Source organism: Marmota monax, unplaced genomic scaffold, assembly GCF_021218885.2.
Source record: "Marmota monax isolate L192 unplaced genomic scaffold, Marmota_monax_Labrador192_F-V1.1 WCK01_AAM20220418_F8-fsc00170, whole genome shotgun sequence".
Taxonomy (NCBI): Eukaryota; Metazoa; Chordata; class Mammalia; order Rodentia; family Sciuridae; genus Marmota; species Marmota monax.
In genome coordinates this window covers 3,471,793-3,497,286 of record NW_026692395.1, presented here as the reverse complement: position 1 = coordinate 3,497,286, position 25,494 = coordinate 3,471,793, and the positions used below count along the sequence as shown (strand labels likewise).

The window sequence follows — 25,494 nt, the reverse complement described above, 5'->3', positions numbered from 1 at the left end:
TTGTACCTCTTTTTTGCTTATAGAAGGGAAGAGATGCAACAACTTATCTTTTACCTTAGAAGGGATGTCTTGACATCCATACCACTGGACCCCTAGAAATTTCTTGAGGCAGAAGGACCTAAATTTATGTCATGTGTACTTTACCGCCCTTAAGTTTCTATGAGATTTCTTTTCCATATTCTGATATGAAAATGTCTTACCCATAAATCTTGAGTAGTTGCTATTTCTTGTTTACTAGGTTCAGTGAACTTAATGTCATCAGTGCAATGGACCACTATGCTGTAATTTTTTTCCTCTGTGAATTTTTATGTGTTGTCTTGTGGAAGGAAAAGGTAAATAAGATTCATATGAAGTAAATTGTGGCATAGGGCTAGACAATTTTAAATCTCTGAGATAGAACAGTGAAGGTATATTGTTGCCCCTTGACAGCTAAAAGCAAACTACATCTAGTCTTTTCTGATAGGTATCACATTTGCGAGAACAATAGCTACATTCTAGATTAACACAGGAAATGTGTTAATTTGCTCAAGCGATGAAACCCCATCTGGAAGAACAACTACAATTAGTGTCACTTTCTTGCTAAGTTTATTATATTCTACTGTCTTTCTCTAATAGTTATTTGTTTTCTGCACAGGCTAGATAGCTAAGTTGATGGTGATATGATGGGAATTGCTACCCCTATATCTTTCAAGTCCCTGATTTTAGTAGTAATCTCTGCTGTTTTTCCAGGAATGGGATAGTTTAGTTTTCTATTTTCTTAGTTAAAGGAAGTTCTGATGGCTTCCACTTGGCCTTTCCTACCATTATATTCTTCACTCCACAGGTCAGGGAACTAATATAGTCATTCTGACAGTTGCTGAGTTATGTTTGTTCCAATTATCATTCTTTAACTAGGAAAATAACCACAGGATGATGCCAGAGACCCACCAGATCCACTGTGAGATGGATCTGATCTAAAACTCCATTAATAACTCTTTTTCTATTAAGCCTCTACCCTGACTGGTAGACCACAGGGAAAGATTGAGAAAGATTACTAATATAAAATTTTGGTAGTGTATCAGGGTCCTTCCTCAAGGAGACTTGATATCCCTTTCATTCAAGGGGCTCTGGGCCTATAAACAGGCTCAAGCCTGGGAATTGATTGAGGTGCCATAACCTACTTTATTTATTTATTATCTTTTTAAGCTTCAGATTAGACCTTTGTTTACTTGACCTAGAACTCATTTTTATTAGTTCTTTTTGGTTATATATAACATTATGATTCATTTTGACAAAATTACAAAAGCATGGAAAATAATTTGCTCTAATTCAGTCCCTAGTACTTCCCTTTCCCTCATCTTCTCCTTCCCCCTGTTCCCTTCCTTCTCTACTGACCTTGACCTAGAACTCTTCTGTTTATACAGATCAACTAAGGTTTAATAGACTGCTCACCTGATTCTTTTATGGGGATGCCAAGGTCAATTAGGTAATGCTATAGATCTCTATAAATCAGACTATTCTGAGTATTGCTTTGACTCTTCTGTCCATTGTGGTAATTATAGCCATCTTGCCTATGGCAATCAAAGTACCTCCACTTGGCCTCTGCTACCCCAGGATCCAATTACTCCCATTGCATTTATGTTTCCCTTTTCATTGAAACCAGTTCCAACTTTAATTTCTGAAATACAGATGAGCAATCACAGAACTCTTAAGGATGCTGGGGCTCCTGCAGATTTGTTTCTCACACTTGTGATAACAAGTATGTCCTCTGGACACTCCTAGAATGAATGTGCAGATGTTACATGATAAATCCACACTAGTATTCCAAATTCCCAATGCATTTAGATACTTTTTTCTCCAGTCTACCAAGGCATTTCTGGCATTTCAGCTTCATTTAGTGTAGGCCAGCTTTTGGTCCATGAATCAGCCAACCAACCAGACTATTAGAGACTTTCTGACCCCTCAAGCAGCAACATCAAATTCAGAATCTCTGTTTAGTGTGTCCATATCAACCAACTAAATGTGATCTAGTTTTGTGTTCCTTCCACCATTATCCCACTCTTGATATCCATTTCTACACATATTCTCCATATTTTTGTCTGTACAAATTAGAGAAGTCATGCAGTTCTTCTGGTGTACATGCATCCTCATGGGCTATACTTTGTGTTTCACCTTTTGAGACTTGCTTGAACTTGAGTCTAGTTATATTCCTAGAAGTTAAGAAGAGTGATGGGCATCAATCCTTAGGAGAAACAGCAATGTTTGGAAAGGCAAGTACCTTAGGGGATGTATTAGTCAGCTATCCATAACTAAAACTAAATACACAAGGCAATAAATGTATAAAAAGAAAAGGTTTATTTTGGCTCATGGTTCTGTAGGTTCCAGTCTAAGTTTGAGTGGTCCTGTTGCTTTGGACATAACATGAGTGTGTGGCAGAGCAAATTGCTCACTTCTTTTTTTTTTTTTTGGTAACTATATATTTTATTTTCTCTTAGAATATTCATGATTATTTTTGGTTTTCTAGTTTAAACATACATCATTTCAAAATTACATAAAATTGTGTTTTTTTAGAAGTATCTAGCAAGGGGCTGGGGATGTGGCTCAAGCGGTAGCACGCTCGTCTGGCATGCGTGTGGCCTGGGTTCGATCCTCAGCACCACATACCAACAAAGATGTTGTGTCTGCCAATAACTAACTAAATAAATAAATATGTTTAAAAAAAAAAAAAAAAAAAAAAAAAGAAGTATCTAGCAAGACAGTCACTGTGAAATTACTCAGTGACTGAATTATTTTACACATAAAACTGTGAATTTCAGTTGAAAGAAAAACTGCACTAATAGGAAATAATTCTATCATACATACACATTTACAGTTTTTACTTTTATATCTTCTTTTAAAAATCATTTTTCCCCAAAAAACTATTCTTCAGCATAAGATAGATAAGTATTTAGTACATGATTAGTATATATACACAAGAGGCTGTGAAAAATTACCCATAACTTTAAGAAATTCTGTTCCAGAGGTTAAAACAAAAGTTTAGAAAGCATTTTAATATCTTATCACCTATAAAGCAGCAACAATATTTAAATTATTAAAGATGGCAAATCCAACAATACATAATCATAAACAGTCCTTTAAGAAATGTATTTGAGGGGCTGGGGATGTGGCTCAAGCAGTAGTGCGCTCGCCTGACATGCGCAGGGTGCTGGGTTCGATCCTCAGCACCACATAAAAATAAAATAAAGATATTGTGTCCACCGAGAACTAAAAAATAAATATAAAAAAAGAAATGTATTTGAAAGTCATTGTTCCATAAAATATTTACATTGTTTAAATTACATGATAGTAACATTTTCTTTTTCTATTTTTAATTGAACATATTAATTAAAGAACCTCTAAACCACTCCCCCTTAAGCTACTCTTCTTTAGTAAAGGAGACTTTATCCTTGGGTTTATTCAGCATCTTTATATCATCCAACAGCTTTTTGGGTGTTAAAATATGTGTAGAACCAATAATAACTTCACAGGATTTATGTAACTGAGAAACTTCATAAGCACAATGCATTTCAGAATATATAATTCCTCCAATTACAAAAATAATCAGCTTTGATCCATTTTTTTGGTCCAGTTCTAAATAATTAGTTCTAGGTTTCTGGCAAGCACTTACAGCTCCAGCTGGACACTGAGAACAATATGGCCATTCCTTTGAATCTCATCTATTATCAATGGCATCTTCCATAATATCTTTGATAAAAGGTATCCATCAAGAAAGTTGAAGTTTCTTCTGCAGACCGATCCTTTCTTAATGGTTTTGCCTTGTTGAGATTGGGGAACAATGGGAACACCAAGATAACTCCAGTTGTGAATCGTGTCACTCTCATTTTCTATCTTTTCATTATGGATCAACCTGTCCAAATTTTCTTCTGTAGTTCCATTAGTACTGAAGATATAAAGTAGGATTGCTCTTATTTTATTGCAATTATCATGATTTTTATTGAGTAGAACTGGAAGAAGTACTCTCATAGCATCTTTCACCTTCTGTTCTTCTGCATAAGTTCCAAGTGCCAGGTCCTGTTCAGTTTTTCTATGTTAAGCTTGAACTTATTCATGCAATCTTTTGCTAAATTAGGATGGACAATTTTCTTAGTAATCTGTTTACAGAAATGGGGCATCTTTTTCATCATCTGGGTAAGAGGACTAAGTGATGTCTTTCCTTCTGTTGCTTTCTTCGTTGATGAAACTTCCTTCATAAGCTTTGGAATTTCCTCTAGTACAACTGCAATATGCCGATGTCGAATTCTCACCCAGAGGTCATCATCTTCTTCAAGGATTGCCTCCTTTCCTTTTCCATCTGTTTTGTATTTGTATGTATCATTCTCAATTGGAGTAGATCATATGCCATTGCCTGAAAGGTCAGTTCATGTAGGACAGTGGACACAGAATCAAAGTCACGATCGATTATTAAGAGCTCGGAATGAGTTTTACCCTTTATTAGTCTCTTTTCATCAATCTTGTAGTAGTCTTCAAGTTTTTTTTTCAACCAGCTGTGCAAGTTTACTGGCATTATCTAGAGGCTTACTTTTATATCTTACTCCAGGATTTTCATCCAAAGTAGCACATACTGTAACTATCTGCTTAGCCATTGCTTCCATAATGACATCTTTTCCATTGGCATTGCCAGGATCTGGACTATAACAGTAATAAAATGCATCTGGTACATCAAGAGTATACACAGTCAGTGAAGTGTAAATATTGATGGATGGAATATTCTAAGTCTAAATTATTGATTGTATTACTGAGTTCTATAGTTTCTTTGTTTAGTTTTTGTTTGGAAGATTTATTCAGTGGTGAGAGAATTGTGTTAAAGTCACCCAGTATTATTGTGTTGTGGTCTATTTGACTCTTGAAGTTGAGAAGGGTTTGTTTGATATACGTAGATGCTGGCATCCATTGTTTGGGGCATAGATCTTTACAATTATTATGTCTTGTTGATGTATGATTCCCTTGAGTAGTAAGGAATGTCCTCCTTTTTAAAAAATATATTTTTAGTTGTAGATGGACATGATACCTTTATTTTATTCATTTATTTTTATGTGGTGCTGAGGCTCAAACCCAGTGCCTCACCCATGCAAGGCAAGCACTCTACTACTGAGCCACAACCCCAGCCCTGAAATGTCCTTCTTTATTCCTTTTCACTAACTTTGGTTTGAAGTCCACTTTATCTGATATGAGGATGGAAACCCCTGCTTGTTTACATGGTCCACATGAGTAATATACTTTTTCCTATCCTTTCACTTTCAGTTTTGGGTGTCTTTTCCTGTGAGTCTCTTGAGGGTGGCACATTGTTGGGTCTTTTTTAATCTAATCTGTGTCTTGTAATTGGTGAATTTAGGCCATTCACATTCAGGTTTATTATTGAAATATGTTTTGTATTCCTGGTCATTTTGGTTTATTTTTGGTTTTTAACATGACTTGGTTTCTCTTTGATTGGCCTTTCCCTTAATGTAGTACCTCCCTTTGCAGATTTTCATTGTTATTTTCCATTTCCTCTTCATGGAATATTTTGCCAAGAATGTAGTGCAGACTTTTTTGCTGTAAATCTTTTTAATGTTTGTTTATCATGAAAGGTTTTTATTTTGTTATCAAATCTGAAGCATAATTTTGCTGGAGATAAGATTCTTGGTTGGCATCCATTTTCTTTCAGAGCCTGGCATATGTTATTCTAGAATCTCTTGGCCTTGAGGGTCTGGGCTGAAAAATCTGCTGAGATCAGAATTGGTCTCTCCCTATATGTAATCTAATTCTTCTCTCTTATGACCTTTAAAATTCTATCCTTATTCTGTATGCTAGTAATTTTAATTATAATGTGCCTTGGTGTAGATCTGTTGTTATTTTGTACATTTGGTGTTCTGTTAGCCTCTTGTATTTGATTTTCCAATTCATTCTTCATGTTTGGGAAATTTTCTAATATTATTTCATTGACGAAATTGTGCATCCTTTTGGTTTGAAATTCTGCCTTCCTCTATCCCAGTAAATCTTAGATTTGGTCTTTTGATGGTATCTCATAATTCTTGGATGTTCTGTTCATGGTTTCCTATCATCTTCACTGTGTGGTCAACTGTGTTTTCCAAATTATATATTTTGTCTTCATTGTCTGAAGTTCTGTCTTCCATGTGGTCTAATCTTTTGGTGAAGCTTTCTAATGAGTTTTTTATTTGTTTTATTGTTTCCTTTATTTCAAGGATTTCTATTTGTTTTTTTTTTTTCACAATCTCCATCTCTTTCTTGAAGTAATCTTTTGCTGCCTGTGTTTGCTCTCATATCTCTTTGTTGGAGTGAGCAATTTGTGCCTGTATTTGCTCACTTAGGTCATTCTTTAATTCTCAGATCATTTTAATTATGTACACTCCTTCTCTGGTATTTCTTCTACTGCACTGTCAATGGATTCTATTGTTATAGTATCTTGGTTGGTTTGGGGCATTTTCCTCCCTTGTTTTTTCATGTTGTCTATATGTCTTCCTCTTGTACAGTGTGGATCTGTGGTATTGCAGTTTCTACCCTATAATCTTGTAGTGTCCCTGCAGGTTAGGAATACCTCACCTTTAGGGGAGATATCAATGTTTACAGCACCCAATGCAACTAATATGCAGCCATAAATCAATTAGCATGTATTTAGACATTTACAGTTTTGCTACTATAAACAGAAATGACAAATACACAGACAGTAAGTTTGCATAAGTGTTTAGATTTTCAAGTGGTGGACAGAGAGAGAATGGGGGTGGGATGTGATTTTTATGAGGTAGGATATGAGAATGTAGAGATATTAGATTATAGGACAAGTAAAAGGGGAATCAACAGCAGTTGGCTCTTAGTAGGAGAAAAAAGATATATAGAGAGGCAGCCCTATGCAAGGCTCCCTGTTGCCTCTGCAACAGGATGGTGACTGTTAGCACACCTAGTAGGGACACCTCTGTTGCAACTGGGCCCACAGGGACCTTGATGATGGTCTTCCAGGTCCTGGTTGTTGTCCCTAGATGGAAGTGGCCACGTCCCTAGTTGGTGGTGGCAATACTGTCAAGCCTATAAGTAACTTGCTGTTGGGCTTCCAGGCCTCAGTCAGTTTCCCAAGATGGAATCTGCCCTAACTAATGGTGGTGGAGGTGGCAGCAGAGGTAACCCAAGATGACAGTGGAGGTGTCCCAAGATGGAGACAACTGCTTTCAGAGATGGTGCTGGAAGGATGGTCATTGGGTGCGATGGCATTGGGCAGCCTTTTCCATGATGGCACACTATGGTGTGTGGTGCTGCCACAGGCAGCTGCCTCCTGGCCCTGTCTGCTGTCCCATAGTGGAGATTACCATGTGAGAAGGGGTATGGTGGTGGCTGCAGTGTCCCAAGATGGAAGTGGTTTGTGTGGAGTCAAATGTTGGTGGATAGGGAACTGCAGCTCGAGTGTTCCTGTCCATGCAGACAGCTTGCAGTGGTTCTGGGCTCCAGGCAAGGCACTTGTTGGGTTCTGGTCTGGGTTCTGGTCTGGGCTCTGGGCGAGGCCTGGACCTAATTCTTTATCATTTTTTGTTAACAGGGTTTGAAGTTCCCAAGCCAGAGGTCATCTTCAAGTTGGAGCAAGGAGAGGAGCCATGGATGTTGGAAGGAGAAACTCCACATCAGAGTTATTCAGGTGAGTGAGTGTAAACCAGGTAGAAGACACACATGGAAATAATTTTCTTTCCTCAGAGAGGCCTGAGCTTTTAAAATGCTACCCTTATTAAAGGTTTTAAACCTTAGGAATTGCTCAAGGATAGAAAGTTTTAGCCTCTCAGGTACCAAATTATTCTTTCCCTTTCTTTTCCTTCCTGTTATAAACTGTCTTCTTTGCTTGACTTTCCTCCAGGAGAATTGCCCCTAATTTCTATAGTCTGGATCACCTGCCAGGCTTTCTTACTAGGGATCTTGCTTTCCTATCACATTTTTTTTTGTACTGGGGATTAAACCCAGGGGCACTTAACCACTGATCCACATCCCCAGCACTTTTTTTTGTATTTTATATAGAAACAGGGTCTTGCTGAATTGCTTAGTGCCTTGCTAAGTTGCTGAGTCTGGCTTTGAACTTGCAATCCTCCTGCCTCAGCTTCCTGAGCTGCTGGGCTCCTCCTATCACATTTTAACACTACATCACTTCAATCAGACTCCCAGAGTGTTAGATTCTTATAATATTCATTCAGGTTTTAAGGAATTGCATTCTTTGAAAATCAGCTATTTTCTCACTCTTATTCTTCCTAGTATCCTTTAGCTTTCTTCTTCCATTCATATTCATCTTCTCCCTCTAAGATATTAAAGAAAAACATTTACAACCAGCCTTACTTTCTATTTTCTTTGTAAGTATCAGCTTCAAATTCTTTACTCCTCTCCACCTTTTCATAGCCCCATGCCTCTCTTATCTTATGATATTGCTTCACTTTCACTTAGCATTTTTTTCTTTTAAAATTAACTTTATTAGGGGCTGGGGTTGTGGCTCAGCGGTAGAGTGCTTGCCTAGCATGTGCGAGGCTCTGGGTTCGATCCTCAGCACCACATAAAAATAAATGAATAAGGGTATTGTGTCCAACTACAACTAAAATATTAATAAAAATCAGTTTTATTAAGGCATAACTTAAATAGAATAAAACGTATCCATTTTAAGTGTGCGGTTTGATGGTTTTGATAAAGGTATATACTGGCATGACGACATAACATTTCCATGCTTCCTAATGCCCCCTGGAGTAAACACTGTTACTTTAGCCCCAGGCAAACACTGACATGTTTGTTTTTTTGGTACAAGGGATTGAATTCAGGGGTGCTTTACCACTGATCTACATCCCCAGGCTTTTTTATTTTTTATTTTGAGACAGGGTTTCACTAGGTAGTTTATAGCCTCAGTAAGTTGCTGAAGCTGGCTTCGAAACTGTGGTCCTCCTGCTTCAGGCTTCTAAACCACTGGAATTACAGGCACGTGCCACCATACACGGCTGACATGATTTTTATCACTATAGATTAGATTTGTCTTTATTAATGTTTCATATAAGTATATCATAAGGTATATACTCTTTTTTTAAAGGAAACAGATGAAACTCATAGATACATATATTTTATTTTATTTTTTTGAAAGAGAGAGAGAGAATTTTAATATTTATTTTTTAGTTCTCGGCGGACACAACATCTTTGTATGTGGTGCTGAGGATCGAACCCGGGCCGCACGCATGCCAGGCAAGCGCGCTACCACTTGAGCCACATCCCCAGCCCTGTATATACTCTTTTGAGTTTGGCTTCATTAGCTCAGTATAGTCATTTTGTAATTCTGTTCCTGTTTCATTCTGAGTAGAACACCATGATATGAATATATAAGTTGAGCATCCCTAATTCAAAAATTAAAAAATCCCAAATTCTCCCAAATCTGAAACTTTGTGAGCATTGATAGGACACTTGAGAAGTTTCAGATTTTGAAGCAATTCAGATTTTAAAAAAATTTTAGTTGTAGATGATCACAATACACTTATTTTATTTGTTTATTTTTATGTGGTCCTGAGGATCGAACCCAGTGCTTTACCTTCTAGCCACAAACCCAGCCCCAAGATTTCAGATTTTTGAATTAAGGATGCTCAGTTGGTAAAGTCTTTGCAAATATTCCAAAATCTGAAAAGCCCCCAAATCTGGAAAACTTCTGGCCTTAAGCATTTTGCATAAGGAATGCTCAACCTGTTTTGTAATTTGTTAATCTATACACCTGTTGATGGATAGGAGGTTGGTTAAAATTTGGTCACTAGGAATGAAGCTGCAGTGAACATTCTGATGTGCCTTTGTGTGAATGTGAATATGTTTATATTTCCTTTGGGTAAATAATTAAGATTGGATTTTCTGTGTCAAATAATATATGTATGCTTAGTTTTATAAGAAATTGCCAAGCGTCTTGCAAATTGGTTATACCATTTTATATTCCAAATAGCAATACATAAGAATTGTTGTTGCTATACATCTTTGTCAACAGTTGATATCATCAGTCTCTTTAATTTTTGCTACTGAAATGTATATGCATGCTATCTCATTATGTTTTTAAGTTGCCTTCCTCTGATAAGAGTAATGATGCTAAGCATCTTTTCATGTGTGTATTGACATTTGTACAAATTTTGTAAAGTGTCTGTTTATATCTTCCCCATTTTTGTTGGGTTGTTTGTCTTCTTATTATTGAGTCAATGTATTTGTTCAGTTTAATACCTTTGCCATATATATGTATTGCTAATATTTTGTTCCAGTCTGTGACTTGTGATTTTTTTTTTTTTTGTGTGTGTGTGTGTGTGGTGCTGGGGATTGAACTCGGGGCCTTGTACATGGGAGGCAAACATTTTACTAACTGAGCTATATTTCCAGCCCTAATTTTATTTTTAGTGGTGTCTAACAAAGTACAAATATTTTAATTTTGATGGAGTCTGGTTTATCATCTGTTTTATTGTTTGTACGTTTTGTGATCTGTTTAAGAAATTTTTGCCCACTACTAGGTCACAAAAATTTTCTGATATTTTCTTCTATAGCTTTATAAGCTTTTTCAGTTTAGGTCTAGGGTCCTTTGTGTGTGTGTGTGGTGCACACATGAGTGGGGGGGTAAGGATTGAAGTTCATTTTAATTTTTAGTTTTAATTTTTTTGGTACTGGAGATTGAACCCAGAGGTGCTTAACCAATGAGCCACATCCCCAGCCCTTTTTATTTTTTATTTTGAGACAGGGTCTGGCCAAGTTTCTTAGGGTCTTGCTAATGTGCTGAAGCTGGTCTTGAACTCGAAATCCTCCTGCCTCAGCCTCCCAAATTGCAGGGATTACGGGCATGCACCATTGCACCCAACTGAGGTTCATTTTTAAAAATAATATTTATTTAGTTGTAGATGAACACACAGTATATTTATTTATATGAGGTGCTGAGGATTGAACCCAGTGCCTCACACATGCAAGGCAAGCGCTTTACCACTGAGCTCCATATAGCCCCAGCCCCCTGAGGTTCATTTTTAAAATAAATTTTATTTTTAGTGGTGCCTAACAAAGTTTTCTGGTTGTTACAGAACCTTTTTTTGAAGAGTTTTTCTTTTTCCCATTGAAATTCTTTTTTGTTTTGTTTTGTTTGTTGTACCAGGGATTGAACTCAGGATCACTTAACCTTAACCTCTGAGCCTCATCCCCAGCCCTTTTTTTGTATTTTATTTAGAGACATGGCCTCACTGAGTTGCTTAGTGCCTTGCTAAATTGCTGAGACTGATTTTTTTCCTTTGGTACCAGGAATTCAACTCAGGGGGACTCGACCCCTGAGCCACATCCCCAGCCCTATTTTGTATTTTATTTATTTAGAGACAGGGTCTCACTGAGTTGCTTAGTACCTCACTGTTGCTGAGGCTGGCTTTGAACTTGAGATCCTCCTGCCTCAGCTTCCCAAGCTGCAAGGATTACAAGTGTGCGCCGCTGCGCCTCTCTGGTATTTATTTATTTTTTGTTCTGATTAGTTATACATGACAGCAGAATGCATTTCTATTCATTATACACAAATGGAGCACAACTTTTCATTTCTATGGTTGTACATGATGTAGAGTCGCACCATTTGTGCAATTGTACATGTACCTAGGGTAATGATGTCCATCTCATTCCACCATCTTTTCTGCTCCTGTGTTCCCTTTCCTCTCCTTCTTCCCCATTGCCCAATCCAAAGTTCCTCCATTCTTCCCATGCCCCCCCCCCCCGCCTGCCCATTATGGATCAGCATCCACTTACCAGGGAGAACATTTGGCCTTTGGTGTTTTGGAATTGGCTTACTTCGCTTAGCATGGTATTCTCCAGCTTTATCCATTTACCTGAAAATGCCATAATTTCATTCTCTTTTAATGCTACATAATATTCCATTGTGTATGTATACCACAGGGACTTTATCCATTCATCTATTGAAGGGCATCTGGGTTGCTTCCACAGTTTAGCAATTGTGAATTGAGCTGCTATAAACATTGATGTGGCTGTGTCACTCACTATAGTATGCCAATTTTAAATCCTTTGGGTATAGACCAAGGAGTGGGATAACTGTGTCAATGGTGGTTCCATTCCAAGTTTTCTAAGGATTCTCCATATTGCTTTCCAGAGTGGCTGCACCAATTTGCAGTTCCACCAGCAATGTATGAGTGTACCATTTTCTCCACATCCTCATCAACACTGTTTGTCTTCTTAATAGCTGCCATCTTGACTGGAGTGAGATGAAATCTTAGAGTAGTTTTGGTTTGCCTTTCTCTAATTACTAGATGTTGAAATTGTTTCATATATTTGTTGATCGAATGTATAGCTCCTTCTGAGAAGTGTCTATTCAGCCCCTTAGCCCATTTATTCTTTGGGTTGTTTGTTTGTTTGTTTGTTTTGGTGTTAAGTTTTTTGAGTTCTTTATATATCCTAGAAAGTAGTGCTCTATCTAATGTGCCTGTAGTAAAGATGTTTTCCCACTATGTAGGCTTTCTGTTCACCTCATTGATTGTTTCTTTTGCTGAGAAGAAGCTTTTTAATTTGAATCCATCCCATTTATTGATTCTTGATTTTATTTCTTGTGCTATAGGAGTCTTATTAAGGAAGTCAGGGCCTAATCCAACATGATGAAGATTTGGGCCTACTTTTTCTTCTGTTAGGCACAGGGTCTCTGTTCTAATTCCTAGGTCCTTGAACCACTTTGAGTTGAGTTTTGCTGCATATGGATTTTCAATTCTCTCAGCACCATTTGTTGAAGAAGCTATCTTTTCTCCAGTGTATGTTTTTGGTGTCTTTGTCTAGTATGAGATAACTGTATTTATGTGGGTTTGTCTCTGTGTCTTCTATTCTGTACCATTGGTCTACATGTCTATTTTGTGCCAATACTGTGCCGTTTTTGTTACTATAGCTCTGTAGCATAATTTAAGGTCTAGTATTTTGATGCCTCCAGCTTCACTCTTTGAGGCTGATTACAATCCTCTTGCCTCAGTCTACCAAGCAGCTGAGATTACAGGCATGTATCACCATGCCTTGCCTATTCCCATTGAATTTCTTTGGAATGTTTATCAAAATCAATTGATTTTATGCAGATGCTCCTCAACTTCGGTGGGATTATACCCCAACAAACCCATGATAAATTTAAAATGACATCAGTGAAAAATTCATTTAATACACCTAACCTATTGAATGTCATAGTATAGTTTTTACTTGATGCATATCACTTTCACACCATCACAAAATCAAAAAATTATAAATTGATCTAGGTGCAATGATGTATGCCCATAATCCCAGCTAGTTGGGAGACTGAAGAGATTATAAGTTCCAGACCAGCCTGGGCAACTTGGTGAGACCCTAGTTCAAAATAAAAACTAAAAATGACTGGGGATGTAGCTTAGTGGTATATCACTTGCCTAGCATGCAAAGCCCCAGTACCACATAATACAAACAACAGTTGTTATAGTTCCCACGAGACATACTGTACATACTGTACCGTTCAGGGTCGCATAGGGAGTACCAGGTTCAGTCAGGAGGTAAAAAAAGTAAGAGGAAAGCAGGGTTGTGTTTTTGTGTGTGTGTGATAAGAAATAGACCAGCCATAGTGATCAGGCTAGGCAGGGTTATAATTTACTAGTTTGAATAATTTCAGTGGGCTCCAGTGTATAGGGATTGTTCCTACTTGCCTGGTACCTGTCTCTGGGGTGATTAGGTAAAGGATATAGCATATCACTCACCCTGTGAGAGCCCAGTGAAGGAGGTAGTCATGGGCATGGACTATGGATTGGTTGATTTGCATTTGTAAGTATGAGAAGGGTATATTCATGATTTGAATCTTTTCCTTTCTTGAGGAATTAGCCAGCTCTGGAAGGGGAAGTTTCTTCTGGATCACCTTAAGCCCCAGATGCCAGCACATCAAGAATATAGGAAATTAAGAAATATAGCTAACATGTGGTCCTTTAGACAAACCCATACATTTTTATTATTATAGGTTTTATACTAAGTCTTCAAATCAGTTGATACAAGTTCTACAACTTTTCTTTTTTATTGCCTTGGCTTGTTTTGGTCATTTTTATTTCAATATGAATTTTATAATCAGATTGTACTTTTTTACAAAAAGCCTACTGGGATTTTGTTTGGAGTTGACTCTACTCTGTGGATCAAGTATAGAACTGACATCTTAATAATATTGAGATTTCTAAGCTATGAACATGGCATATTTTCAGCAATTGCTTAGACCTTTAATTTCTTTCAGTAATGTTCGAGATCTTATGTATTCTTTATTAAATTTATCCCTAAGGTTTTGATAGTTTTGATACTATTATAAATGGAATTATGAATTCTATACTGAGCTACATACATCCCTAGCCAAAATTTTGTTTTGTTTTGGTACTGAGGATTGAACCCAAGGGTGCTCTGTCATTGAGCTATGTCCCCAGTCCTTTTGATTTTTTTAATTTGAGACAGACTCTCACCAAATTATGGAGGCTGGCCTTAAGCTCGTGATTCTCCTGCTTCAGCCTCCCAAGTCAGTAGGATTATAGGTGTGCCACCACCACACTAAATTAATTTTTTTTTAGTTTTCAAATTATCTATTGCTAGTAAAAATTTCTAGTGATTGATTTTTGTACATTCACTTTGTACATTGACTTTTTACATTTCTATATCTACCTTTGAATTTTTCATAGGTACTTCAGGGATTTTCCTCTTGATCATTATCACTTAAAAATAGGGATACTTTTACTTCTTTTTAAATCTCATGTTTTTAATTTGTTTTCCTTTCCTTATTTTATTGACCTTCAGTTCAGTGTTGAATAGGAGTCATGAGTATGGGCATACTTGCTGTATTTTACATATTAGGGATAAAAATTAGGTCTTCTTAAGTCTGGTATGAACTGTAGGATTTTTATTTTTTTTTTTTGCTGTTGTTGCTGCCGTTTATAGGTTATGTAAGAACCTTTCTAATTCTAGCTTGTTGAAGTGTTTTTTGTTTTATTTTTATCATGGTTAAATGTTGAATTTTGTCAAGTGCTTTCTTTATGTATTAGATTGATTCTAGAAGTTTTTCTTTTGTTCTGTTGATATGGTGAATTTTTTTCATGATTTTGGAGGGAATACTGGAAATTGAACCCAGGGATGATTAACCACTGAGCCACATCCCCCAGCCCTTTTTATATTTTTCTTAGAGACAGGGTCTCTCTGAGTTGCTTAGGGCCTTGCTAAATTGCTGAAGCTGGCTTTGAATTTGGGATCTTCCTGCCTCAGCCTCCTGAGCATCTGGAATTACAGGTATGCACCACCATGCCTGTAAGTAAGAAGAATCAATACTTCTTGATTTTTATTTCTTATTTTGAGACAGGCTCTCCCTAGGTTGCATAGGGACTCACTAAGTTGCTGAGGCTTATTTCTGAATTTTTAAATGTTGAATGAACCTAGTATTTCTGAGATAAATTCTGTTTGACTTTCATGTATTATTATGTAGTGATTCTATTTACTGATATTTTGTTTAAAATATTTGCATGTTTCCATGAGTGATACTAGTTTGTAGTTTTCTTTTTTGGCAATGTCTTTGTTATGTTTTTTAATTGGGGTTATAGTTAGAAGTGTTCCCTTCTCTATTTTCAGAATTAGTTTGTATAAGATTGTTATTTCTTTTTTATAGCTTCATAGAATTTATTAGGAAATCCATCTGTATCTTAAGTTTCTTGATGTGACAATTTTAATAACAAATCCAATTTCTTTATTAGACATAGGGCTTTTCTGATCTTTGATTCATCTTTTGCCAGACCTAGTAAGTTATATCTTTCAAGGAATTTGTTGGTTACCTCTATAGTGTCTAATTTAATCCTGTTGTGGTCTAAAAACAGTGTAGGATTTCAGCATATGGTATTTTTAAGGGAATATTTCCTGCATCTCTGAAAAGAATTCAAGTTGGTTGTATTTTGTGGAATCTACTGTTTCCTTACTGTTCAACTCCAGGGCTAAAAATGTCCCAGCATACTAATTTATTAATCCTAAAGGAAGAATTTGGAGGGTTCAACAGAGAAGTTTTGGACATTATTACATACTCCTTAGTGGTAGTGGGCCAGGATAAAATGGAGGACCATACTGTGCCTACAAGCAGGGGGAATATATAGGATAGGTTGCATACCACTGCACAGGTGGATTTCTTCAGATGTTTTATAAATATGTTTTCTTTACAACCAGGGCCACTCTGTTTAGATCCTTTTCTAAAGACTGGAGATAAGGGAAGTGGCCAGCTCTCCCTCTCTGTTTTCTTTGTTATCACATTCTTTAGACACCTTCTTTTAGTACAGGCTTTCCTAGGTACTGATAGATGTTCAACTCAGCATTCCACTCCTTCAGTGGCTTAGAATACATTCATGTCCCTCACATGAGGGTCAAACCCTCAAATATATTCTGTGATACTCTGAGGACAGGGCTCTGGAGGCACTTTGCATCCATATCTTACAACAGCATTACAAAGAGCAAGAACCTATAAACAAGCATACTAAGGTAACTGAGATAACATTAATTTGTTCAGACACTTGGGTTAAAGCATGAAAGATATTGTGTTTCAGTCCAGTTCTGTTTTATCCAAGTCCACTCCATCTCATTTGCAGGTTGGACTGCTCAGGGAAGTCTTTGTGTTGCAGGCACAGGGAGTTCTGGGCAGATCCGGCAGTCATTCTGGTTGGCATGATGTGCAACTTCCATCACCCAGTCCAGAAGTAGGTTACCTGTTGCTAACCTATGGAGAATATGACAGATATTTAATAGGCACCAATAATGGCGAATCAGCTCCATGAGGCAGTATGCAGGCTGCTGTGCAGTTTTGTGTTTGTAAAGTAGCCTGCACAGTAGGCCTGCCTGGGCAGGTGTACCAAACCAATCTGTCTGTTGGCACTTCAGGGGTATAGAAAGAATAAGACATCTCTGGAATATATAGCCATCATAAACAAGGTGTTCCTAGCAAGTGGAATACAAAGTGTTCCTTTAGTCATGATCCCCCATGGTAACATCATCTGTACTTGTAAGGGTTCCCAACACAGTAGGCTTTACTTGTAAATTTAGACATTCTCCCTCCTGTCAAGGTGTCCGTGGGACAAACCACTGGTGGCTTACTAGTCCATGGCCAACTAATGCTCCTTGTCTCCAATGGGAATTCTTTTTTTTTTTTTTTTGGTACTGGGGATTGAACTCAGGGGCACTCGACCACTAAGCCACATCTCCAGCCTTATTTTGTGTTTTACTTAGAGACAGGATCTCACTGAGTTGCTTAGTGCCTTGCTTTTGCTAAGGCTGGCTTTGAACTCATGATCCTCCTGCCTCAGCCTCCTGAGCAGCTGGCATTACAGGAGTGGCCACCACGCCTGGCTTCCAATGTGAAGTCTTAAGGAGCTGGCAGCAGTTAGTGCCATGGGCCAGTTTAAGAAAATGCTCAGTGGAAGTGTCTTTATCTGTAACCCTAAGGCTGGCAGCCATGGGTCTGAAAACATAGAATAGACACAGCTGGGCAGGGGTTATGGCTCAGCGGTAGTGCACTTGCCTAGCATGTGTGAGGCCCTGGGTTTGATTCTCAGCATCACATAAAAATAAATAAACAAAATAAGGTTTTGTGTTCAACTAAAACTAAAAAACAAATATTAAAAAAAGAAAAGAAACAGCTGCAGTGGCTGGTGTCTAGGTTTCTCATTGAGTGTCCTCAGTGCCTCAGGCAGGTGAGCAGCCCTCCCCTGCATAGAGCTACTCTCAGGCCTGAAGGCTCCTGTCAGCAGCCGCACATTCTTTCAGTTTATCCAGCTCCTGTTGGACTGTATGACAGGCAGGAAGTCCATGTCCTGGTGTAGAGCCCACTGTTGATGTCATGGTCTGTGAGATGAGTTCCTTGGCCATTCTCAGTTACCTGTGGTGTGCCATACGTGGCACTCAGCTGAGTTGCCTAGTGCCTCGCTTAAGTCCCTTAAGACTTGCCTTCTGATTGGCTCTTGCTGGAGAAGGTTTTCATCAAGTCTGTAACTCTGTCCACCCAAATCAATGTGTATTTGGTCCCTACTGATAATGGGAGAGAAAAAAAAGTATTCTATCTGCCATCACTGATGAGGGACGTCAGTCACCTTGCTTGATATGCCCCTTGGTGGCATCCATCATTGTGGGTAGCACTGAGAGTGGGCAAGACAGTCCTGGCATGGAGCAGCAACATCAGACCTCCCTGTGGGAAGTACCAGTGTGTCGCAGCTGCCCACATCGTCTTCTGACCTGCGTGCTTTATTCTACGATGCAACCAAGTGGTGGGTTCTTCTGTTGGGGCTCCCTCTAGCCTTCTGATCTGTGCTGGTTGTGCAGCCTTGACTGGCACTTCTCTGCTGATGGGCCCCATAGCAAGAAGGGCAGCACACGTGGCACACAGTTGTCTTTCCAACAGCTGTAACGTTCTTCTGCCCCTTCCATACTTGTGATCAAAATTCAATGGGAGGGCTGGGGTTGTGGCTCAGTGGCAGAGCACTTGCCTAGTATGTGTGAGGCACTGGGTTCGGTTCTCAGCACTGCATATAAATAAATTAGATAAAGGTCCATTGATAACAAATTTTTAAAAATTCATTGGGAGTCTTATGTCTCTGAATCCACTGTCATAAGCACCATCCAGTCATCCAGAATGACATGGACAGTAAATTCAACAGGTTTTGATATGTTTAGTATCATAATGGCTGTGCCTGTTTTACTGTTCGTTGGCCTCTTTAAAGCCCTCAGTATGAGTGTCAGTCCAGTCCCACACTGTCTATTATACAAATAATACAGGGGTCATAATAACTGAGCCAGGTGAGGGATGAAAGCCTTCCAATAATCCAATAGCCCCACAAATTCTTGTATTTGCTTTACTGTGTTGGGAAGTGGAAATGCCTGGACTTTATCTATTACAGCTTGAGGTCTAACCATTGTTTTACCCAACCCAAAAATTTCACTGATAAGCCAGGGCTCTGTACTTTGTCAGGGTTTATGGCCCATCCTCTCCCTTGCAAATGAGTCAGAAGCATGCATGCCACCTCAGTGGATGCTGAAAAAGATTCAGAAGAGAGAAGAATGCCATCAACACAATGAAACATTATTGTCTGTGGAGGTATAGACCAGGTTTCTAAGTCTTACACCACTGTCCTCATATGGAGGGGGCTATGGAGATACCCTTGAAGTAATGACCTAAACGTCCGTTGTCCACTATCAGCTTACCTACTGAAAGTAAAAGGGTCTTGACTTCAGAGGCTTTGTCTATGATAAAGGATGCATTAGCAAGATCTAATACACAATGATATGTTCCCAGCTGGGTACTGAGCTCTTGTAAAATGGTGGCTATATTGCAAAGGGTTGCATAAATTGGAGGCACCACCTTATTTAATTCCGTAACCCATAGTCTTATGTCACATTCCATCCTGCTTTTTTACAGGCCATACAGGGGAGGTAAAAGGATTGTGTTTGGGGCAAATTATATTAATTTAGCTAATTCATACATGGTTTCACTTATCTCTTGATGGCCTCCAGGGAGCTGATATTGTTTGGTGGCAACAATTTGGGGGGTGCAGGCGAAACAACAAGGAGGTATTTTATGTGCTCTCTTTTATTTATAGTTTTTTTTTAAATTAATGCATTATAGATATACACAAAGTTGAAATTCACTGTGGTTTATTCATACATGTACATAGGATAGTTTGGTCAGTTTCATTCTTCTATTGCTCCCTTTTCCTGTCCCTCCTTCCTCTCCCATAACCCTCTTCCTCTGCTCTACTGATCTTTATTCTGTTTTTATAGGATCACCCTTCCCTCCTTATTTTGGTCTAGTTTCTACATATGAGAGAAAACATTCGACCTGTGACTACCTGGATATGGCTTATGTAACTGAGCATGATGTTCTCCCATTCCGTCCATTTATTAGCAAATGTCATAATTTCATTCTTCTTTATGGCTAAGTTAAACTCCATTGGTTATGTGTATGTATGTATGTATATGTGTGTATACATATATGTACACACACATAAAATCACATAATATAAATACACATATATACATACATACATACATACATACATAAAATCACATTTTCTTTATCCATTTGTCTGTTGATGGGCATCTTGGCTGGTTCCATAACTTGGCTATTGTGAATTGCATTAGCATGTCCTCTTAATATTGGCTTTATAGAAGCTGGGGTTGTAGCTCAGTGGTAGAGGGGTTGCCTGGCACATGTGAGGCAGTGGGTTCCATCTTCAGCACCACATAAAAATAAATAAATAAAATAAAGGTATTGTGTCTATCTATAATTTTTAAAAAAACATATACAAATTGGTGCAGCCAATATGGAAAGCAGTATGGAGATTTCTTGGAAAATTGGGAATGGAACCACCACTTGACCCAGTTATCCCACTCCTCAGCTTGTACCCAAAGGACTTAAAAACAGCATACTATGGGGCCACAGCCACATCAATGTTTAAAGCAGCACAATTCACAATAGCTAAATTGTGAAACCAACCCAGATGCCCTTCAGTAGATGAGTGGGCTCTCCTTTCATTACATCTCCTAACAGGAGAGGTGTTCTCTCTTTTTGGAGTAGGAATCCATTCCACCTTTCTGATCACCTACCCTTTTGCTTCCTTATTGAGAGGTAATAGCTGAAACCTCTTATCCTTCAGCAATTATATCCATAACTGTACCAGGGTGTCATTAGTCATTCATCTACACCTGCTGCTGTTAGGTCCACTCACATCTGTCTATTGGAGACTCAGAAAGGTCTTTCCGGTTTGGGCTGGGTTTTACAGACTACTGTTTTCTGCCATAAGCAGTTGTGTGGCTTGCTGGAGTGGCTGCACTACTAACAGGGATATAATATTGATACCAGGGCACCATAAATGTGTATAGAATAGCATCCCTCATCCCAGCAGTAAAGGTCATACTATCTTGTCCTGGGAAAGGCTGCACAGAAATAGCATGTTTCATTCTCAGTTCTGACAAATAGCTCTATAGTGCTTTCCATAAAGAGCCAGGTACCTCTGGGCATAGGAATGCCTTTTGTATTTGGTCTTGTATTGGGAATGGCAAGAAGCAGCCAAGCTAGTAACGACCCCACACCTTCATCAGCATCAGTGGTGTGAAACCACTAATATAAAGCATGGGGGACAGTTACCAAAGGCATTTCATAAAGTTCTATACCATTCAACATTATCCCATCTGTTCCAGTGTCCCACAAGTGGAGCAGTCATGCAGGTACACTTTCTTTTATTTTCTGCCTGAACTTGGACCCCAGTTCCATTGGCTTCATGGGTTATACAGTCTATGGTGGTATGTAAATATCTCTCTGTGGCGAGGAGCAGATCTGGGTCCACCACTTCAGGATGTTTCTGCTGGGTCTTTAACTTTTGGACCATTACCAGTTTAGCTTCCATTATATCTTCATCTTCCACCTCAACTTCTGAGTTACTGGAACTAGTGGACTTCCTGAGTGGATTCCACATATGGGTGTCCCAGTTTTACTAGTCACCAATGCCCTATTATGGGGTCTGGGCCCATGATGCCTGTTCAGTTTAGCATAATAGCATGATCTACAGACACTCATCTGCAAGTTCTAAGTGCCACTCTAGCACATTCTTGCTGTCAACCTGTCCTAACCTAGCTACTTTTTCTAGTTTTAACTATTCTTGTACTCTGCAGAGCTGAGCCTGAGTGGCTAGCTCCTGTTCTGGGGCTAACTTTAATGCACCCGATAGGAGCCTTGCCACCACTACAGTGGCATTATTTATTTCCTTTCACTTTCCTACAACTACTTTGGATGCTGCTTCCAACATTTTCAGCACCCTTCTTTTCATTTTCAGAGTATCTCCATACCCACCCAGTGGTCCAGACCCCTCTAATAGGAAGCCACCTAAATCCAGGTGGCCAGCCCAGGATATGCCCCGCAGACTGTCTGCCCTTTCCCAATTCCAGAGTCAACTCAACATGTTCCCCTTTGGGGTCCTGCCAACTATGCCAATTGTTCCACCCCGGGGCTGGAAATTCCCTAGTACTGTTTACCAATTCCGAAGGAAGAACTTGGAGAACTCAAGAGAGAAGTTTTGGACATTGTATTTCTTACTCCTCAGTGGCAGTGGGCTGGGATACAGTGGAGGGCCACACTGTGCCTACAAGCAGGGGGAATAGATAGGCTAGGTTGCGAGCTTTCCTAGGCACAGATTAGTATTTAACCCAACACTTACTGATTTGTCTTCTACTTGTTCAAGCAGCTATGTGTAATTTTGGGGTAAAAAATGGCAAGAAGATTTAAAAATTTATATGGATATGCAAAAGATCTAGAATACCCAACAGAGCCTTGAGAATGAAGAAAAAGTATGGAAGATAGACAATATCTAATGTTAAGATTTACTTAAAAAGAAAAAGATTTACTGTAAAGCAACAATAATCCAGGCCATATGGTATTGGTATAAGGATAGACAGATATGTAAAGAGATCGGAAGAAAGTCTAAAATTAGACCCAAACATATACAACTGATTTTTGACAAAGCTGCCAATGCATTTCAAAGGGAGAAATGAAAGTCTTTTCAGTAAATTGTGCCGGAACAAATGGATATCAGTATTAATGGAAAAAATAATACTTTGATCCATGGCTCATACCATATACAACAATTCAAGTTCTAGTATTACTGAATTGTTTTTTATTGGACCAACCCATCTAACTGATAATAACTGTTAACTATAGAAAATATTTTAAAACAAACTACTGAAGACACTGGGAAGTTATCAAAAGAATATTTTTCTCACCTATTGTATATGGATGTAGTAGTTTGGGATTGTGTCCTAAATATTATCAATGTTATTTTATAATAAAGTAAAGCTTTATTCTTTTATATTATTCTGAGGAGATTTTTTTTCCCCCACAGAAGAAGAAATATTTGTTTGTTTGTTTATTTATTTTTGTGCCAGGGATTGAACTCAGGGGCGCTTACCCACCAAGCCACATTCCCAGCCCCCTCATTTATATTTTATCAGAGACAGGGTCTTACTGAGTTGCTTAGGCTCTTGCTAAGTTGCTGAGGCTGTGTTTGAACCCATGATCCTCCTGCCTGAGCCCCCCGAGTTGCTGGGATTACAGGCATGCGCCACTGTGCCTAGCTTATTTATTTACTTTTATATGGTGCTGAGGATTGAGCCCAGTGCCTCACATGTGCTAGGCAAGCATTCTGCCACTGAACTACAACCTGAACCCAGTGTTAATGTTCTTATCATAACAGACAATTAACTAGGCTACACTCAACCTGGAAATGTTGTCTCATGGAATGTGGGTAGCAACTCAGCTTTTAGTTCAGCAGCTTTTAGTTTGCCCCACCATGCAGATTGGAGTGGTCAGCCAGAGACACATGCAAAGTGTACACAGAGAATTTGGCATTCATTTTCTTTTTGTTCTTTCTTTTGAGGTTGCCCTCTTAATCTGTAGTGGCCCTGGGCACCCCAGCCTTCCTCCCCTGGTTCCTCTGGCAACAGGATGACAAGATTTTATGGGAATTTGAACTGGTTCACATTGCTGCTAAAAGTGCAGCTACTTTGAACATAAACCAGAAGAAGAGGGAACTCTGTGCTGATAACTTCATGTATCTTTGGACCCCCCCCCCCAAAGTCTTCTTGCTTTTGATATTTGTTTGTTGGTTGGTTTTGTTTTTATAGAAAATATGTTTAATGAACACAGAGGTATCTTTCTTAAGGAACTTACTTCTCCATACTAGAATCTTATGACTGATTCTTGTACATTGTATTCTGAGACTTTACTAAATTTGCTTATTAATTCTAGTAGGTCTTTTGGCAAATAACCAAAATTTTCTATGTACATTATCTTGTCTTCCTATCATTATCTTATTAATATATAAGCCCTTTATTTTTATTTTATTTCCAGTCTAAAGGCAATAACTTTTAGTCTTTCACCATTAAGTATATCTGTGGTTTTTCTTAGATGGCCTTTATTAATTTGTGACAATTTCTATCTACTTCTAGTTCAAAGAAAATCTTTAACATGAATGGATGTTAAATTTCCAAATGCTACTTCTACATATGTTGAGGTGAACTTTTATTTCCACTAATGTGGTAAATCTCATTGATTTTTTTCAGGTGTTAAACTAACTGTGTATTCCTGGAATGAAAATTACTTGATTTTGGCATATTATCATCTTTATGTATGCCTTTATTGAATTAGCAGTATTTGGTAAAGATCTTAATCTCCATGTTTATGAGACATTGGTGTTTAGATTTGGGGGAAATTTCCCTTATAATATCTTTGATTTTGATATTGTTAATGGTAGTTTCATAAGATAAGTTGGTACATTTCATGCTTGCTCTGTTTTCTGAAAGATTTTGTTTGAAATTGCTATACTTGGTAGATTTTTTCATTGTTTACTCCTCTTGTTGTGATTTTATGTGAGAATGCCTTAAATCTTATATTTTTCCTTAAATATGTGATAGAATTCACCAATGGACTCATCTGGATTATTTGAAAATTTCTTTGTGGGGCTATCATTAATTTTTAATTCAGTTTCTTTTTTATAGGGATACTCAGATTTTCTACTTCTTTTTTGTTTTAACAAGTTACTCTTCCAAAGAATTTATGCATTTCAACTAAGTTGTAAATTTAGGGCATTAACTTTTTTCAGAATACACTTTTATTCTAATTTTAATATCAGTTATATCTTTAGTGATGCTTCCTCTTTCTCTACAGTTGATAAATTTTTACAGTCATATATTAGAAACCTAATTTTTATGCACTTAATAATATAATCTCTAAATATATAGAGCAAACATTGATAGTACTATCAACTAGAAAATTGCACAATCACTTTTAGAGATTTTAGCGTTTCTATTTCTATAACTGTTGGAACAAGTAGACAAAAGAATCTGGCCAGGCACTGTGATGTACATCTGTAATCCCAGTGAGTTGGGAAGCTAAGGCAGGAGGATCACAAATTAAAGGCCAGCCTCAGCAACTTAGTGAAGACCTCAGCAACTTAGAAAGACCCTGTCTTAAAATAAAAAATAATCTGCAAAGAGGTTGAAGATCTGAACATGAAAATCCCTATCATATTATGTTGGTTACTATATCCAACAACTATAGAATACACATTTATTTTCAAAGGTACATGGCATACTCACCAAAATAGACTATTTGGAGACATAAAGCTAGTTATAACAAATTTCAAAGGATTGAAATTACATACTACTGTGTTCTTCAAGTACTGTTGAATTAAAAATATGAACAGAAAGACAAGTAGAAAGTCTATGAATGTTTAGAAAGTAAGAAACAGCTATCTCAATAGTGTGTAAGTCAAAGAAGAAATTACAAATGAATAAGAAAATGTTTTGAGCAGAATGAAAATATGACACATCAAAACTCATGAGAGCTAAGTGAAATAATCCAATCCCCAAAAAACCAAACACCAAATGTTCTCTTTGATATGTGGATGCTGACTCACAATAGATTGAGGGGGT

General features: G+C 38.0%; 1 protein-coding gene across 6 annotated transcripts in view; it reads left to right on the top strand.

The window, feature by feature from the left end:
- The window catches only part of Znf81 (zinc finger protein 81), a 115,080-nt gene that overhangs the window by 76,868 nt on the left and 12,718 nt on the right, over positions 1-25,494 (top strand). For all 6 annotated transcript variants that reach the window (XM_058578708.1, XM_046442560.2, XM_058578710.1 and 3 more), the window contains one exon: positions 7,565-7,660. In XM_058578708.1, coding sequence (XP_058434691.1) covers positions 7,565-7,660 — 96 coding nt within the window. The remainder of the gene's footprint in view (positions 1-7,564; positions 7,661-25,494) is intronic.